Source organism: Mesoplodon densirostris, chromosome 10 (genome assembly GCF_025265405.1).
Source record: "Mesoplodon densirostris isolate mMesDen1 chromosome 10, mMesDen1 primary haplotype, whole genome shotgun sequence".
NCBI classification, from domain to species: domain Eukaryota; kingdom Metazoa; phylum Chordata; class Mammalia; order Artiodactyla; family Ziphiidae; genus Mesoplodon; species Mesoplodon densirostris.
In genome coordinates, this window is record NC_082670.1 from 32,446,975 (window position 1) to 32,465,129 (window position 18,155).

Here is an 18,155-nt window from a genome sequence, read left to right on the forward strand (position 1 = left end):
GAGGCCCGCGGACTAGTCAGCCAATGGGCTTTTCGGGGTTTGCCTTCTAGCGAAAGGGAGGACGATCTTTTTTCGTCCTCGGCCAATGAGAGAGTGGATGGTGCCCTCAGTGACCTATGGCAACATCTTTTCCCATCCCATAACGGAGGCTCTGGGAGGGGCTGGAGGATCAGGGCTAGGGGAGAGGAAGCAGCGCCCTGGTCCTGAAAGGTATGGGAAAGACAGTCTTCACTGCCTTCGCCACCTCCTTGCACGTCGCTTCTCCCCTGGGGTCATTATGAAGCTAGTACTTACTGAGAACCAGTTTTTAAATTTTATTATTATTATTGCTGCTGTTGTTATTGTTCTAATTGCCAGTCACTCTAGTAGGCGCTGTGGATGAGACCTGGACGATTCAAAGAGTCCCCAGCCTTCAATCAGCTTTCTTAGGGCCCAGTAACCCTAGATTTGTCCCAGTGAGAACTAGAACAAATAATTTCCTCTCTGAGCCTCAGCTTTTATCTGTATGATGACAAAGTGATCCTCCTAGCTGCTGTTCAAGACTTGCCTGTTCCTGTGACGCTCAAAGGGGTTAATAGAATTAAAGCTTATTGAGCAGATTGTAAAAAGTTCATGCAATAATTTTCTTTTTAGTGTGTAATCTGGCTCCCTTTTCTGGCCTATTGTTTATTTCTTTGGATTCTGAGCTCCCACAAGGCAGGGACTTGGCTAATGAATGATTGATTTCCCTTCCATCTCCCCAGCAACAGGGTGCGTAGCACAAGGAGTTGCTGAGTGAAACCCCCTTGTGCTGTGTCATCAAGAGGAGGACTCTCTGGGTCTTTGGGGCTGCTTCAGGCTGCCCCTGAGCTCAGTGTTCTATGGACACGCACAGACCAAGGCTGGCTTCTCTGGGAGGTTGTCTGCAAATTCCATTTTTGTCCATAAATCTGTATTTCCCAGTGCCTCTTGTTTCCTTCCTAGAGGTTGGATATTTATGCTATTTTATAAAGACTTTAAAGGACTGATGCTCAGTCCATTGACTTGTCATTTCCTGATCTTAGTTTCTTTTTTTAAAAAATTTATTTATTTAATTATTTATTTTTGGCTATGTGTGGGCTTTCTCTAGTTGCTGCGAGCAGGGGCTACTCTTTTTTGTGGTGCATGGGCTTCTCATTGCGGTGGCTTCTCTTGTTGCAGAGCACAGGCTCTCGGCGAGCGGGCTTCAGTAGTTGTGGCTCGCGGGCTCTAGAGCACAGGCTCAGTAGTTGTGGCACACGGGCTTAGTTGCTTCCAGTCATGTGGGATCTTCCTGGACCAGGGCTCGAACCCGTGTCCCCTGCATTGGCAGGCGGATTCTTAACCACTGTGCCACCAGGGAAGCCCCTGATCTTAGTTTCTTGCTCAAAACAGTTGTGTGGGTGACAAGGCACTTTGGTTAGGCAGGAGCTGTGGTATGTAGAATTCATACTACAGTGTAGAGGGACAGGACATTGTCCTGAGGTCCTCCATGCTCTCTAGGCTTCAAAAGACTTGAGGAGGCTCAAGAGTCTGGCCAGGAACCCTCTTGGGAAATAACATTAAGCCACCACAGTGGGGATTCAGAGTCTGGGGCAGGGCAGGATTGGGGGAAGGGGGGCAAGATGGGTAGGAGCACTGAAGCTAAGGGAAGCCTGCTTCCAGAATAAACAAAAGGGCCTCTGAGAGGACATTTACTGAGGCACAGCTTAGTTTGGCAGGAGCCCTGGGCTCAACATCTGGGCTGAGAGCTGGGAAGGGACAATGGCTGGAGAAACTTTGAGATTATGGCTGGATACGCCCCCACCCCCACCCAGCCTACCCCTCCCTCATTCTGTGTGTTAGGGAAGGAGCCGGCTCTGTGGGGATGGTGGACAGGTTGATTCCCCGGAAGTTGTTGCCCTCTCCCTCCTTGAAGGATCCAAAAAAGAGCTGGGAGAATCTCCTTACAGGCTGGTGAGAGATGAACAGTGGAGGAGAGGTGAGGGTTTTCGTGGAAGAGTAGCTAAAAGGGCAAAGGGGCTCTGGCAAGCTGGGAGTCACTGACGCCATGTGTGTGGGGAGTGTTAGAGTACAGTTCCTCACCGCCACGTTGGAGGAAGGAAGACTGAAGTAGGGCCACTGATCCAGGGAACTGTCCTGCACTGCCCCAGGGGACATCTGGATTCACATGAATGCACCCAGAGATTCTTGGGGTGATTACTGGAGAGGAAACTCTGGAAAAGGCAGGGTTTCCTGCAAGAGCTGGACTAACAGAAGACACACAGGTTACACCCCATTGTGGGAGCCTCATATTCTATCAGTGCAAGAACCCTCTTTAGGAAACAAAACAAAACGAAACTAAAACCTCTTTAGTGCCTGGCTCAGAGTTGAAGCTCAGTGAATATTTGTCAAATGAATAATGACCCTTAATTGATTAATAATGTATAAGTTTGGAATTACTATCTGTGCTCTTGGCAGTGGTTATGATCCTATTACTCTGGAATCCTGGCCCTATTCTTTTTTTTTTTTTTTTTTTTTTTGCGGTATGCGGGCCTCTCACTGTTGTGGCCTCTCCCGTTCTGGAGCACAGGCTACGGACGTGCAGGCTCAGCGGCCATGGCTCACGGGCCCAGCCGCTCCGCGGCATGTGGGATCTTCCCGGACTGGGGCACAAACCCGTGTCCCCTGCATCGGCAGGAGGACTCCCAACCACTGTGCCACCAGGGAAGCCCCTGGTCCTATTCTTTTCTGTCAAGTCTGTACAAGACTTCACATCAGGCCCAGCGCCCCATCTTCCTGGGTTCCTGGGCTCCTCACCCTGACCTCTCAGAGAGGTCAGGGCGAGGGTGAGGAGACAGAGAGGGGGCCTTGCCCCATGCCTGGTGATGAGGAAAGGAGACAGAGTTGGGAGCACATCCACCCCAACCCCCAGCCCCACTCTGCAGTTTCCAGGCTCTCACCCTCAGGAAGCCTTCCCAGATTTCTGTCTCCTGTAAATCTGCCAAATTCCCTCCTCCCAGAGCAGACATTTTCATTTGCTTGTGTCATATAAGTTCTCCTTTAATTGTTCTCAGTTATCAGCACCTCAAATGTCCCAGTGTCTGGGTCAATCACCACCCTTAAGGGGCTTCCAATCTGATGGGAGAGACAAAGCCTTTTCCCTCAGAAAGACGTCAGTCTGAAGGGGGAGACGGAGCCTAGCCCCCGGGGAAGCTCGGGTCAACTGGAGGAGGCAGATCGCAGAGAAATGCTCTAAGGCTGGAGGCAGGAATACTGAGGGCGGGTCCCGAGCGCCACGCCCTGAGCACCAGCGGGCCCTCCTCCCAGACAGGGCTCCTGGGATCCCGACCCGGAGGGCGGGTGTGAACCCAGCGGCTGTCCCGGGGCTGCAGCGCCGGCGGGGTGGACAGGCTGAGCCCTCGGCCTGTGGTCCACCCATCATTGCGGCGAATCCAGTCGGTGGGGTTTGCGGGCGATCCTTCCGGTGGCGGAGGCTGCGGGAGGAGAAGGTGGTCCGCCCGGGGGGCCGCGGGGAGCCCGGGGTCCCCAGGGCGAGGCGCCCAGGCCGGGTCCCTCCGCGCGACGGGCGGGGCGCGGAAGCGGCTGCAGGTCAGAAGCACATCCAACAGCAGCAGCTTGAAGAGCAGCAGCCGCAGCGCCCCGAGCCGCAGCGCCTGGCCCCGGGTCCCTGCAGGAGAGAAGGAACCGGTGAGCGGCCTGGAGGCTGGCGCTCAGCGCCACGCACCCGAGAAGGTTCACCAGAGGAGAGGGAATCCAGGGGACGTCCTTCCTGGTGTCTAACCTCAGCTCTGACTGGTGATAATAACACACACCTTCCTAGCCTTCATTTAATTTTATTCCCCAGCAACCAAGGGGATGCAAGCCAGGCAGGAATTAGCATTTGGTTGCAGAGAAGAGACACCAGCTCAGATTTATCTGTTTGGTAGGGAAGTAGAACTTGGCTCATGACTGCATCCAGCGGGGGGTGGGACTTTCCTCCGCTCTGTCTTCCGAGGCTCCCTAGACTCCCAAGAGTCTCCCAAGGCTCGGATGCTGAGACCATCCCTCTGAGCTGCCCAAGGAGAGCTTCAAGGACCCTTCTGCTAGCTCTCACCTGTGCTTCTCAACTGGCGTCCAGGAATTATGCTGGGGTCAGTGGATCTATCCCCACCTGACCCAGGGGTAGACAGAGGCCCAGGTTAGCCAGTGCCCCAACCCAGCAAGGCAGCCTCTTGAGGGGACCCATCAGGCCCAGAGCCCAACAGGGACTGAGGTCCTGGTTCCCGGTACTCACCCCTGAGAGGCTCCCAGAGGCAGGTCCTGGCTGAGGAAGACTCTCCTGCCAGTCAAGGAGGAAGGAGTAAGTCATTGGGGTGGGCTGTGCCCTCCACCCCAGTGCTATGCCCTGGCCCTGCTCAGGGCAGCTCTTCTTGGAGCACTGGATAAGTGGACAAATGAACCAGTAGTGGGAATCCTGAGCCCATCTGCAGCAAGTCCTCTGAGGGGCCCAGATCTCCCTCTCTCCTGGCTGTCCTCCTGCCCCTAGAGATACCTCAGCACTTTTAGACAAGGAATCAATTTTCTTAGCAGCCTTCTTTGGAAGGCAGTACGTTTATTCAACAAACATTCCTATTTGGAGGATGAGAAAACAAACATAATTCAAAAAGAGAAAGTAAGTCATCTGGTCAATAATAATAATAGCTGGCTTTGGACATGTTACTTAACCTTTCTGTGCCTATAAAATGAGGAGAATAATATGACCTACTTCATAAGTGTAAAGTGTTTACAACAGTGGCTGGCACAGAATAAACAATAAGTAAGTGAGAGCAACTTAATATTTAATTATTGTTTGATTCTAATAGGGTGTCATATTTAGGGTGATATAGATATAGATATTAACCCTGGGTATACATAGAAAGATATTAACCTAGGAGGGAGGAGACATTATTACCTCTTGGAAGTCATGCATCAGAGCCTGGATTTGAATGAGATATCACTGTTTTAAATCCCAGAACTCAGGGCCCTGAAACCACCCTCCTATGGTTGGCACTTAGATGCCCTTCACGCCCCCATGGCCTGGATTCTGCCCTCCCTGCCACCATATCCTGGTTTCAGGGTGTATGAAAGGGGCAGGGAGCAACCACAGGGGCCCGGGCTCTGTCCCCACCTGACAGCTGTAGAGGCCGTGTGCTCTGGCTGTGGTCCCCAGTTCCAGGTCCAGTGTGACAGACCAAGGTCTCCCAGGCTACCAGGTCCTCAGAAGGCAGGGAAAGCTGAGCCAAGCTAGTCCAGGTGCCATCAGCTGCTGGGGAAGGGCCATAGGTGAAGGCATCCAGTGAGCTGCCATTCCCAGCTGAGAACCAGATGGGACTCTCAAGGCCAGGGGGTGCAACGTCGAGGACCAGGCAAACCACCAGAGTCTGCTGCTTCCCATCCACCAGCAGTGTGATTGGTGGGGCCAGAGAGGGGAAGGGTGTGCTACCCACACCTGCAAGAGAGCACGCACTTGTAGGGGGCTAGGTCTGTCCACGCCCTCCCAGGTCAGCATCTCATATCCTCCCCTCTGGATTTCTCTCCTTCCATCTATCCTTCCACCAACCATCAGTCTATCCTTCTATCCACTCATCCATCCCTCTCTCCTTGCATTTACCTATCTAACCACCTTCCTTCCCTCCATCCTTTCATTCTCCCATCTATTCATCCATCCTTTCTTTTTTTAAATATTTATTTATTTATTTATTTATTTATTTTTGTCTGCGTTTGGGTCTTTGTTGCTACGCACGGGCTTTCTCTAGTTGCGGTGAGCAGGGGATACTCTTTGTTGCGGAGCACAGGCTCTAGGCATGCGGGCTGCAGTAGTTGTGGCACGCGGGCTCAGTAGTTGTGGCTCGCGGGCTCTAGAGCACAGGATCAGTAGCTGTGGCACACGGACTTAGTTGTTCCGCGGCATGTGGTATCTTCCCGGACCAGGGCTCGAACCTGTGTCCCCTGCATTGGCAAGTGGATTCTTAACCACTGCACCACCAGGGAAGTCCCTCATCCATCCTTTCTTCCATCATCCATCTTATCCACATCTCTTGTTTCTACTTTCCATCTATATGTCTATCCATCCATCCATCCATCCATCCATATATCCATCTTTCCTTCCTTCCATTCATCCATCCATCCTTCCATCCTTCTGTCACCTATCTATCATATGTGAATCTCTCTGTGCCAGGCACTGGGGATACAACATTAATTAAAGTATTGTCCCTGCTCTCAATGATCTCAGTCCCATGAGAAAGACAGCAGGTGCAAACAAATATTTATAGTACCTTGTTGTGCCAGCCTCAGGAGAGTGGTTACCTCTGAGGAGGAAGGGGAGGAAATAGAATCTGGAATGAGATCAAAAGGGGCCTCAAACGTATCTGTAACTTTTTGTTTCTTTTAAATAATATTTGATTCAAATATGGTGACATTTTAACTATTTGCTAATCTGAGTGGAGTATGCATGGTTGTTTGTTGTATTATTCCCCGTTCTATTCTGTAAGTTTGTAGTATTTTTTAACAGCTTTGTTTAGATATAATTCATGTACCATACAATTCACTCATTTAAAGTGTATGTCCGGGGACTTCCCTGGTGGTCCAGTAGCTAAGAGTCTGCGCTCCCAATGCAGGGGGCCCGGATTTGATCCCTGGTCAGGGAACTAGATCCCACATGTCGCAACTAAGAGTTCACATGCGGCAACTAAAGATCCCGCATGCCACAACGGAGATCCTGAGTGCCGCAACTAAGCCCCGACACAGCCAAATAAATAAATAAATAAAATAAAGTGTACGTCTGTATATTTTATAATTAAAAAAAACAAAAATAAGTCATGTGGGTACTGCAAACATTTGTCCTATATTTTTCAGAATAGTCCTGATTTTCCAAAAACTTATTCTTTTTGGTAAAGATGACTCATTTAATATATAACAAAATCTTATTTTTGAATAGTTGGACATCGGGAATTCCCTGGCGGGCTAGTGGTTAGGACTCAGTGCTTTCACTGACATGGCTTGGGTTCACTTCCTGGTAGGGGAACTAAGATACCACAAGCCACTTGGTGCTGCCAAAAAAAAAAAAAGAACAGTTGGATATCTTTTCATATAAATAAAATCTCAAAGGTTAAAACCTACAAACAAGGGACTTCCCTGGTGGCACAGTGGTTAAGAAGCCGCCTGCCAATGCTGGGGACACAGGTTTGAGCCCTGGTCTGGGAAGATCCCACATGCCGCGGAGCAACTAAGCCCGTGCACCACAACTACTGATCCTGTGCTCTAGAGCCCGCGAGCCACAACTACTGAGCCCGCGTGCCACAACTACTGAAGCCCGCGTGCCTAGAGCCCGTGCTCTGCAACAAGTGAAGCCACCCTAATGAAAAGCCTGCATACCGCAACGAAGATCCAACGCAGCCAAAAATAAATAAGATAAATAAATAAAAAAAAAAAAAAACCTACAAACAAATTCACACCATGAGTTAGGTGCAGCCAGGCTAAAGAAATGCTCCAGGGTGCTGGGAAGGGAGGCCATAGAATCTCGTGGGGAGTTAGAGGTGGGGGGGTGGTGCTCACAAAACATTTCTTTTTTTTGGCTGCATCACGTGGCATGTGGGATCTTAGTTTCCCGACCAGGGATCGAAACTGTGCCCCCTGCAGAGGAATCCTAACCACTGGCCTGCCAGGGAATTCCCTCACAAAAGATTTCTTGAAGGTCGAATAACTGACCTAGAAGCAGAAGTATGGTAAGTAGCCCGCTCAGGATTTGAATTCAGACCTCTGTGACTCCAAATCCCACAGACTACCCCACTTGGAAGGATGACTAAGATTTGCTACATGACACAGTGGACCAAGCCTGGGACATGGCCTCAGACAGAGTTGATTTGACTCTTGACTTGTCCACTTAATTTAGAGTCTTAATTGTCCCAGTGATATAATGGGGTTAATAACACCAGCCCAGTAAAATTGCTGTGAAGAATAAAAATCATGAATATAAAATACCTTGGCAGGTAAGTATCATCAATACTAATATTGATAAGGCATCACAAACAAAGGGAGGAGAGAAGGCTGGCAATGAGCTCCAGGACCATCAACCTCCTGAGTCTTTTCAGCTGTACAGAGAGACACACTCCCCTAGCTGAGTTCAGCATCTACCTCCTCCATGAAACCTCCCAGGATTGCTCCTCCTCACCCTAGGTGCTTCTTTCCCAGAGCTCAGGCCTCCTGACATGGGCTCTCCCCAATCCACATGGGTGTGGTTTATCTCCCTAGCGAGGGCGAGCTGGTGACATACTGGGGGCCAGCTTTAGGACAAGGAGATGCCCCAACTCAAAGTCAAGGACCTATCCCCACCACACACATGCAAACATGCACAAGCTTCTAGATGAAGCTGGAATTCTCAGAATTTGACTCCTTTGTCTCCAGCCTTGATCTTTGGAGGACTGGGATCGGGGTTGGGGGTCAATACACTGGGAAGTCACTGAGGCCTTGAGACTTCTGAGAGCCCATTTTTAGGGGGAGCAGGGGGTGAACGTGAGACACCCTGAGCCCTGAGGGTAGGAGACTGGACAGTAAGGAGGGTGGGACCTCACCATGTTGCCCGTGCCCCATCACCCCATATAACACAACACAGACAGGCTACTCCCCCCATCATACACACCTGTCCAGCTTGCTCTGAGAGGTGAGTACCCTTCCTCCCAACACTGTGGACTCCAGGGGAGCAGGAATTGGGGGCCCCAGAGCAAGGTAGTTGGGAGGTAGTATACAATGGGGAAGGGGATGATGGGCTTCTGGTGAGACCCTCCCCAGGGGACCCAGGTACCTCTGTCCTGCCTGCCTGCATCCCTCCCACACCTAGGGACACCCAGAGTGAGGGAGTAGGCTTGGGCAGACTGATGGGGCACAGAGAGGGATGCAGGGAGGGCGCTCACCTGTGGGCAGGGCTGGACACCCGAGGGCCAGGAGAAGCAGCAGCCAAGTCCCAGGCATGGCCCACCTGAGAGGAGGCAGGACCCAACTGCAGACCTGGGCTGTGGGCTGGGGGAGGAGGCGGCCACAGGACTGCCTCGCAGGCCACAGGCCCAGCTGCATCTCAGCTGCTCCACCACGGAGCCGTTTCCCCAGGTGAGGGGCCCCTCCCACCTTCACCCTGGCCCCCAAACCCAGCCTTCTCTCACTCTCTCACGGGTCCAGGGAACTCAGAGTGCCACTACCACACCAGGAGTCAGATGCCACACCCCCTCCCATCTGAAGAGCACTTCACAGTGTGCAAAGCCTTTTCCAAGTCACTGCCCCTGCCATCTACAGGATCCAGAGCACTTGACAGTAGGTTAGGGGCTTAACATACAGCATTTCACTCCATCCAGCCAACAACTGTGAGTTCCATTTCACAGGTGGGGCAACTGAGGCTCAGAGAGATTGAGTGACCTTCCCAAGGCCACACAGCTGGCAGGTGGCAGAGCCAGGGCTTGAACTGCTTTCTGATGGCTGGCCTTACTATAGCCAAAAAGCCCAATAAGCTTACTTCCATGTAGTTACAACCCTTTTAAATAGAATTTATTTTTTAGCGCCATTTCAGGTTTATAGCAAAAGTGGAGAAATTTCAGAGATGTCCCACATACTCCCTGCCCTGTCATATCAAACCTCTTCTTAAAAATAAACTTTTTAGGGAATTCCCTGGTGGTCCAGCGGTTAGGACTTGGCACTTTCACTGCCGTGGGCCTGGGTTTAGTCCCTGGTCGGGGAACTAAGTTCCTGTAGGGCACGGCCCCCACCCCGCAAAAAACTTTATAAATTCTATTTTCAGTGACTCCACTAAATTTTATCTGTAGCTGTTATTTTGACCCTGAAACTTTACATCTAAGTATATACCCTAAGGGAATAATAAGAGATTCAGTCATTATAAGACAAAGATTTATGCACAAAAATATTCTTTGAAGTATTATATTAAAAAACCAAGAGAAATTGGAAACAACCTAATTGTTCAATGCTAGGAGACGGTTCGATGATGTTTGGTGTATTTATATTAGTGAATATTACGCAGCAGCTTTTTAAAAAAAATTATTTATTTATTTATTTATTTTTGGCTGTGTTGGTCTACCTTGCGGTACGCTGGCTTTCTTTTGTTGTGGTGAGTGGGGCCTACTCTTTGTTGCAGTGCGAATGCTTCTCATTGCAGTGGCTTCTCTTGTTGCAGAGCACTGGCTCTAGGCGCGTGGGCTTCAATAGTTGTGGCACGTGGGCTTCAGTAGTTGTGGCGCTCAGGCTTAGTTGCTCCACGGCATGTGCGATCTTTTCGGAGCAGGGCTCGAACCCGTGTCCCCTGCATTGGCAGGCGGATTCTTAACCCCTGCGCCACAAGGGAAGTCCCCATGCAGCAGCTTTTTAAAAAAATATTTATTTGGCTGCGTGGGCTCTTAGTTGCGGCATGCGGGATCTAGCTCCTTGACCAGGGATCAAACCTGGGCCCCCTGTATTGGGAGCGCAGACTTAACCACTGGATCACCAGGGAAGTCCCTATGCAGCAGCTTTTAAAAACATGTTTTCAAAAGAATGTTTAATGACGTGGGATATAGAAGAGAGTTTGGTTCAGAGTGTGGGCTGTGAAGCCACAATACCTGGCTTTCAATCCTGACTATATCATTTAGGAGTTGTATGACTTTCACCAAATTACTTACTTCCCTAATCCTCCATTTCCTCATCTGTACAATGGGAATGATAATACCTCAAAGGGGTTCTGTGATATTTAACAAGATCATCCATGAAGCAGCTCTAGCATTATTCTCTATACATAGTAAGAAGTCAATAAATGTTCTCCCTTTCTTTATATATGTGTATACATAATTACATACACAGAAAGTCTAAACAAACAGGATGCAAATTTAAATGGACAATATATACCCAATTTTGTTAAAGAAATATATAACTATTCCTAGAAGGATGCAGACCAAATGTTAACAATGGTTATCTCTGCATGTTAGGCTTTTGGATAGTTTTTTTTTTTTTTTTTGTGGTACGTGGGCCTCTCACTGTTGTGGCCCCTCCCGTTGCGGAGCACAGGCTCGGGACGCGCAGGCTCAGCGGCCACGGCTCACGGACCCAGCCGCTCCGCGGCAGGTAGGATCCTCCCGGACCGGGGCATGAACCCCCGTTCTCTGCATCGGCAGGCGGACTCCCAACCACTGCGCCACCAGGGAAGCCCTGGATAGTTTTTATTTTCATTTTTATAATTGTTCATTTATTAAATGTTCTATGATGAGTCTATTATTTTTAAAATCAGGAAAATAAACATTATTAAAACATAAAACTACAGATGTACTATAGTTTATTTAGCCATTCCTTTACTTTCAGACATTTGGGTTTTCCAGTTTGGGGCAGTAAATATCTTTGGTCATAAAGTATTTTCCAAATTCATACTTATTTCCTTAAAATTGGCTTAAAGGCCTCTGTGATTTTGGGGGAGGATTTGTTTAACTTAAAAAATTTTAAATTGTAGTAAAGCACATATGACAAAATTTACCATCTTAACCATTTCAAGTTCAGTGGCATTAAGTACATTCACATTCTTGTGCAACCACCACCATCATCCATCTCCAGAATTCTTGCAAAACTAAACACTCCATTCCTCCTCCCTTCAGCCCCAGGCAACCACAATTCTACTTTCTGTTTCTGTAATTTTGACTACATCATGAAAGTGGAATCATACAGTATTTGTCTTTGTGCGCTTGGCTTATTTCATTTAGCACTATATCCTCAAAGTTCATCATCCATGTTGTAACTTGTGAGAACCTCCTTCCTTTGTTGTTTTTTTTTTTTTTTTTTTGTGGTACGCTGGCCTCTCACTGTTGCAGAGCACAGGCTCCGGACGCGCAGGCCCAGCGGCCATGGCTCACAGGCCTAGCCGCTCCGCGGCATCTTGCCGGACCCGGGCACGAACCCGTGTCCCCTGCATCAGCAGGCGGACTCTCAACCCCTGCGCCACCAGGGAAGCCCCCTCCTTCCTTTTTAAAGCCTGAATAGGGACCTCCCTGATGGCGCAGGGGTTAAGAATCCCCCTGCCAATGCACAGCACACGGGTTTGAGCCCTGGTCCAGGAAGATCTCACATGCTGCGGAGCAGTTAAGCCCATGCACCACAACTACTGTGCCCTGTCACCTAGAGCCGGTGCTCCACAACAAGAGAAGCCACCACAATGGGAAGCCTGCGCACCACAGCAAAGACCCAATGCAGCCAAAAATAAAATAAAATAAAAATACATTAACAAAAAAAAAAAGGCTGGGGCTTGCCTGGTAGCGCAGTGGTTAAGAATCCGCCTGCCGGGCCTCCCTGGTGGCGCAAGTGGTTGAGAGTCCGCCTGCCGATGCAGGGGATACGGGTTCGTGCCCCGGTCTGGGAGGATCCCATATGCCGCGGAGCGGCTGGGCCCGTGAGCCATGGCCGCTGAGCCTGCGCGTCCGGAGCCTGCGCGTCCGGAGCTTGTGCTCCGCAACGGGGGAGGCCACAACAGTGAGAGGCCCGCATACCGCAAAAAAAAAAAAAAAAAAAAAAAAAAAAAAGAATCCGCCTGCCAATGCAGGGGACACGGGTTCAAGCCCTGGTCCGAGAAGATCGCACGTGCCGCGGAGCAACTAAGGCCGTGCACCACAACTACTGAGCCTGTGCTCTAGAGCCCGTGCTCCACAACAAGAGAAGCCACCGCAATGAGAAGCCCACGCACTGCAACGAAGCGTAGCCCCAGCTCACGGCAACTAAAGTCCGCGCGCATCAACGAAGACCCAATGCAGCCAAAAATAAATAAATTAAATAAATTTAAAAAAAATTTTAAAGGCTGAATAATATTCCACTGTACGTACATTCTACATTTTGCTTCTTATCCATTCATCTCTCAGTGGACATCCCTCAACATTTGTTTCCCTGTTTTAACTGTTGTGAACATGGGCATACAAATCTCTCTTCAAGATCCTACTTTCAGGAATTCCCTGGCAGTGCAGTGGTTAGGACTCCGTGCTTTCACTCACTGGACCCAGGTTCAATCCCTGGTCAGGGAACTATGATCCCAGCAAGCCACGTGGCATGGCCAAAAGCAAACAAATAAACAAAAAGATCGTACTTTCAGTTCTTTTGTGTATATACCCAAAAGTGGAATTGCTGGATCATATGGTAATTTAATTTTAATTTTAATTTTGATAGTGGCCATCATAATTGATAGTGTGAAGTGTTATCTCATGGTGGTTTCAATTTGCATTTCCCTAGTGATTAGTGATGTTGAGCATCAGAGGCCTCTGTGTTTTAAGTCTCCCTGATACACCTGTTGTACTAATTTATGTTAGTATAAAACCACCACAATGTATGAAAGGTCCACTTCATCCTCATCAGCATTTAACATTTCTTTAGAAAATAAAATAAAATAAAAAATTAAAAATCTTAATTTCTTCAGTTAAAATGGTATTCATTTCTCTGATAACATTATTTTCCCATCTTACTTGTTTCCTTCACTGTATTGTCTGTTTGTTGTCTGCTTGTAGTCTTAGTGTCTTACTAGTTTTTTTATTTTTAAAATTTATTTATTTACTTATTTTGGGCTGTGTTGGGTCTTCGTTGCCGTGTGCTGGCTTTCTCTAGTTGTAGCAAGGCGGGGAGGAGGGGCTACTCTTTGTTGCGGTGTGCGGGCTTCTCATTGTGGTGGCTTCTCTTGTTGTGGAGCACGGCCTCTAGATGCACGGGCTTCAGTAGTTGTGACACGCGGGCTCAGTAGTTGTGGCTCGTGGGCTTTAGAGCACAGGCTCAGTAGTTGTGGCGCACGGGCTTAGTTGCTCCACAGCATGTGGGATCTTCCTGGACCAGGGCTCGAACCCGTGTCCCCTGCATTGGCAGGCAGATTCTTAACCACTGCGCCACCAGGGAAGCCCCAGCCTTTTTTTTTTAAATGTATTTTTAAAAATTTAATTTGATTTTTGGCTGCGTTGCGTATTCGCTGCGGTGCCAGGCTTCTCATTTCAGTGGCTTCTCTTGTTGTGGAGCACCGGCTCTAGGCGACAGGGCTCAGTAGTTGTGGCGCACGGGCTTAGTTGCTCCGCAGCACGTAAGATCTTCCTGGACCAGGGCTTGAGCCCGTCCCCTGCTTTGGCAGGCGGATTCTTAACCACTGCGCCACCAGGGAAGCTCCTCACTGACTACTTCTAATTTCACTTTGTTTTTAAGCCTACAGTTTGTTTTTGTTTTGTTTTGTATGAACTAACATGTCCATCTTCCTTATTGGGATTTATCTCATTCCTTCAAGCCTAGAAAGTCCTCTCTCCTCCAAAGGATGGATACATTCCTACTTCTATTGTCTTTTTGTGCACTTGTATTTTAATATCCCGCCCCCAATTTAACCCCATCAGGAATTGAATTAATTTTGGTGTATTATAGAAGATGTGCATCTAAATTTCTTTTTTTTCCCCAAAGAGCTAATCAGTTATCCCAGGATTATTCATAAATAATCCTTTCTGTCCCCACTATTTGCAAAACATTCTCTATTACGTGTTAATGTCTTTTACATTGGCGGATTTACTTCTTCCTGGCTCCCGGATTTCTTTATTTTGGTGCCAGCCTCACTCCGTTTCCTTCTGGATGGTTATTTTAATAATCATGTCAATAGCACTCTCCGGTGTCCTAAGGGACTCCCTGCGGCCAGGGCTGCGCTCCCGCCCCTTTTCCCTCGGGGGAGCCTGGCGGCCTCCGGCGCCAAGTGTTCCCAGGCGCAGCGGGTGCCCAGGTGCGCGCAGTCTCGGTGGGTTCCCGCCGGGCGGGGGAGGGAGAGAGGCAGGTGTCCCTAACGACTCTCCCGCCTTCCATCCTGGGGAGGTGCTAGCTCGGGCTCAGTTACCACAATACAGATGGGGAAGAGCCCTCCGGCTTGCTTCGTTTTTTTGAGTTTCAAGATGTTCCCAGGACGAGAAAGACGAAGACCCCCACCCCGCGCAGCCAGACGCCTGCCTCGCTGGCTGCCCGCTTGGGCCCCCTAGCGCTGAGACAGCTACCCTTCCCCTGGCCCACTCCCAGCTCCCTGGACACAGGTCGGCCTGGAAGCTTTCTTTGCCCTCTCTTACAACGGTTCCCTCCTTCCAGGAGCCCCAGGAATCTCCCCCTGACCCCACAGTCTTGCTGGTCCTAAAGATGCCCTCCCCCAGGGCGGTGAGGATGCCCTGACATGCTGGCTTTAGATCCCCGAGCTGAAACCCTGCTCTGAGCTCCTCACTTGGGACTGAACCTGCCATTTGCAGACCCGCTACCTAGAGCCAGGCCATGTTCACAGACATCTCATTTAATCCTCACAACCACGCATCAGGTATTTTCATCCCGGTTTTGCAGTCGAGGAAACGGAAGCTCTGAAAAACGAAGTTACTTCGAGGAAAATTCTCTAGCAGGCAAGTGGTGGAACTGTGCATTCATTACAGGGTTGTGTTTACAGGTCTGTCTCTCCAAAACTTTTCACAAGCTTTTGGGGAGAATTCAGTTAAATATGAGGACACACCTGAGTACCTGGTACACAGCAGATTATCCCTCTCCTCTCTTTTTTCACATGCACAGGTAGAAAACCAGGGCTGTGGTTAAACTGAGATGAGCCACATAGAATGTGAAAAAGAAAATTAAGGAAAAGTAGCAGGGCTTCTTAGAGAAGATTGCTGATATTACCAGATAATTACTGAGTGTAACTCTGACCTATCTGATTAAACTGTAGCCAGAGGGGCAAACGGGGTCAGCATGCGTGTGTCTGATGAAATAGCAAGTATAAGTCTCTTCCAGGGACACCTATTCCATTGATCAAATGAAAATCCTACAATAATATTTAAAATGAAAAACTAAAATCACCTAAATGTTAAAGTAATAAAGGAATAATCTAGGGTGAGTTTACATGATGAAATATTATGTAGGCCTTAAAATGTCCTTTCATTCAGACCCATTTATTGGTCTCTGTTTTATGCCAGAGATTGGGGTTGGAGATAATAAGACAAAAAGAAAAGCTCCCTTCAGTCAAAGGAGACAGACTCATAAACAGATAAGGGACTCTAGTGTGACAGATGCCGTGACTGAAGCGTGTGTGTGTGTGTGTGTGTGTGTGTGTGTGTTTAGGGGTGGAAACTGGGGTTCTGAGAGAGGGAGATTATTCTTCTAGAGCTGGAATGAGCATCAGGACAAGTGCTTTAGAAGATGGTACTTGAGCCAAGTCTTGATTCTTTCTAAAGAGTTTGTAATGCTATGGAAAACTTTTGTTATGATGTTAATTTTAAAAGGCTACAAAAAATAGTATGATCTGATGTTCATGGAGCTACCATACCAGCTTTGGGTTACTTAACACCAAGTTTAATTTATATTGGAAAGACATAGGGCTTCCCTGGTGGCGCAGTGGTTGAGAGTCCACCTGCTGATGCAGGGGACACGGGTTCGTGCCCCGGTCCGGGAGGATCCCACATGCCACGGAGCGGCTGGGCCCGTGAGCCATGGCCGCTGAGCCTGCGCGTCCGGAGCCTGTGCTCCGCAACGGGAGAGGCCACAACAGTGAGAGGCCCGCGTACCGCAAAAAAAAAAAAGACAGACATAAACTTTTATCTTGCGTACACTATTGTTATTTTAGGTTTTCTGTTGCTCATTGCCAAAACTAATTCTAATTAAAATACATGCTGTATGTGCCACGGTCCTAGCAGGAACGCTGATGGGTAATTTTGAAGAGAGTTTAATAAAGTGAGTGTTTATAAAGGTGTGGGCGGGGTATGGAGAAATCGCTGGGGCTGCTACAGTACCTCATGGTTAGTAATAGTGGGGTGTCAGCACCTGAGGTCTGAAGAGGGGAGGGAGCAGTTGGCAGGAACCCCGAACCAGAGAGAGCTGTGTGGAGAGGGTGCCTGACAATAGCTGTGACCTTCAATCATTGTAGGTAGTGTTGATTCTGCAGGGAAGGAAGCAGGCGAATAAATTCCCTGACTTCACTATCCTCCCATCTTCAGACACCCGACTAGTCCCTCACTGGCTGAATCCAAGTCGGGGGTGGGGGGCGGTGTGGGAGTCCTCTGATGCCGCTCAGCTTTCCAGGGCACAGGGCTGGTAGGGTGAGGAGGGAGAGGGGGAATCTGGAACATCTGCAGGAAGCTCCTCTTAGCCTTTTCCAGAAGAAAAACCCATGTCCCCAGCACAGAGGACACACTGGGTCACATTGGCTACTATATCATTGGGAAGTGATGTCAAATGTCCACTGAAACCTAAAATATTAGCTCCCATGAGTTAGCAGGGGACAATGCGGGTTATGAGGCCTAAGTTCATATTCAGAGCTGCCTACTTTTTCCTCCAATGATGTATTCTTCTTATCCTTTACCAGCACCTTGGCTGGGCAGGTTTTTTTTTAATCAATCAATCAATTAATTAATTAAAATTTTGGTTGGGTCTTTGTTGCTGCATGCGAGCTTTCTCTAGTTGCAGTGAGTGGGTGCGAGGGCTTCTCATTGTGGTGGCTTCTCGTTGCAGAGCACGGGCTCTAGGCGTATGGACTTCAGTAGTTGTAGCTCGCGCACTCTAGAGCGCAGGCTCAGTAGTTGTGGCACACGGGCTTAGTTGCTCCGCAGCACGTGGGATCTTCCCAGATGAGGGCTTGAACTTGTGTCCCCTGCATTGGTGGGTGGATTCTCAACCATTGCGCCACCAGGAACTGGGTTCTTTACCTGGTGGTGACTCAAACCTTTATTCCTGTGGGGTCTGAGTCCTTGGTAGTCTTGACACTGTGGGTTGCTGAAGTTTTCTGCTAACCAGGACAACCGAGCAGAGGATTATTAAGAGGCACTTTGTGAATCCCCTGGGTTCCAGTTCTAGTGCCTACCTCTATTACGTGGTAGCAAGCTTATTTTCTCTGGTAATTGGGATTAGTCGACTCAGGCATTACAGTAACCCCTTTCTCTGCCTGTTTGTTCAGTAGCATGAGAAAACAAAATGGCCAGGGCCATCTCAGCTTCTAAGTCATCAATACTGTGATCATTCCACAGTGCAAATGTTTCTCCCTTGAATGCTAAGGATCGCCAAATTCCCTGAGGGCAAGGTTCTGGGGATGGGTAGCAAAAGTTCTTCTAGTAGGTTACAGACTTTAGCTCTAATAGCGAAAAGGCTGCTGCTACCCCCACCTCTCAGTTACA

General features: G+C 48.9%; 1 protein-coding gene across 1 annotated transcript; it reads right to left on the minus strand.

Moving 5' to 3' along the window:
* Positions 1–3,176: 3,176 nt before the first annotated feature.
* PTCRA (pre T cell antigen receptor alpha) lies at positions 3,177–8,985 on the minus strand. Its single transcript, XM_060110833.1, has 5 exons — positions 8,928–8,985; positions 6,294–6,326; positions 5,147–5,467; positions 4,274–4,318; positions 3,177–3,667 (listed from the first exon to the last, which is right to left on the minus strand). The coding sequence occupies exons 1-5, from the start codon at positions 8,983–8,985 to the stop codon at positions 3,177–3,179; spliced, it is 948 nt and encodes a 315-aa protein (XP_059966816.1).
* Between the last annotated feature and the right edge of the window lie 9,170 nt (positions 8,986–18,155).

Bases quoted from the DNA above. Each gene is read 5' to 3' on its own strand.
- PTCRA (XM_060110833.1), bottom strand. From the start codon at position 8,985: ATGCCTGGGACTTGGCTGCTGCTTCTCCTGGCCCTCGGGTGTCCAGCC. The intron at 5,468-6,293 runs GTACTATAAATA...GCTCTCTTGCAG, and splicing joins CCTGAGGCTGGCACAACAAG to GTGTGGGTAGCACACCCTTC. The intron at 3,668-4,273 runs GTGAGTACCGGG...TCTCTCCTGCAG, and splicing joins CCTCTGGGAGCCTCTCAGGG to GGACCCGGGGCCAGGCGCTG.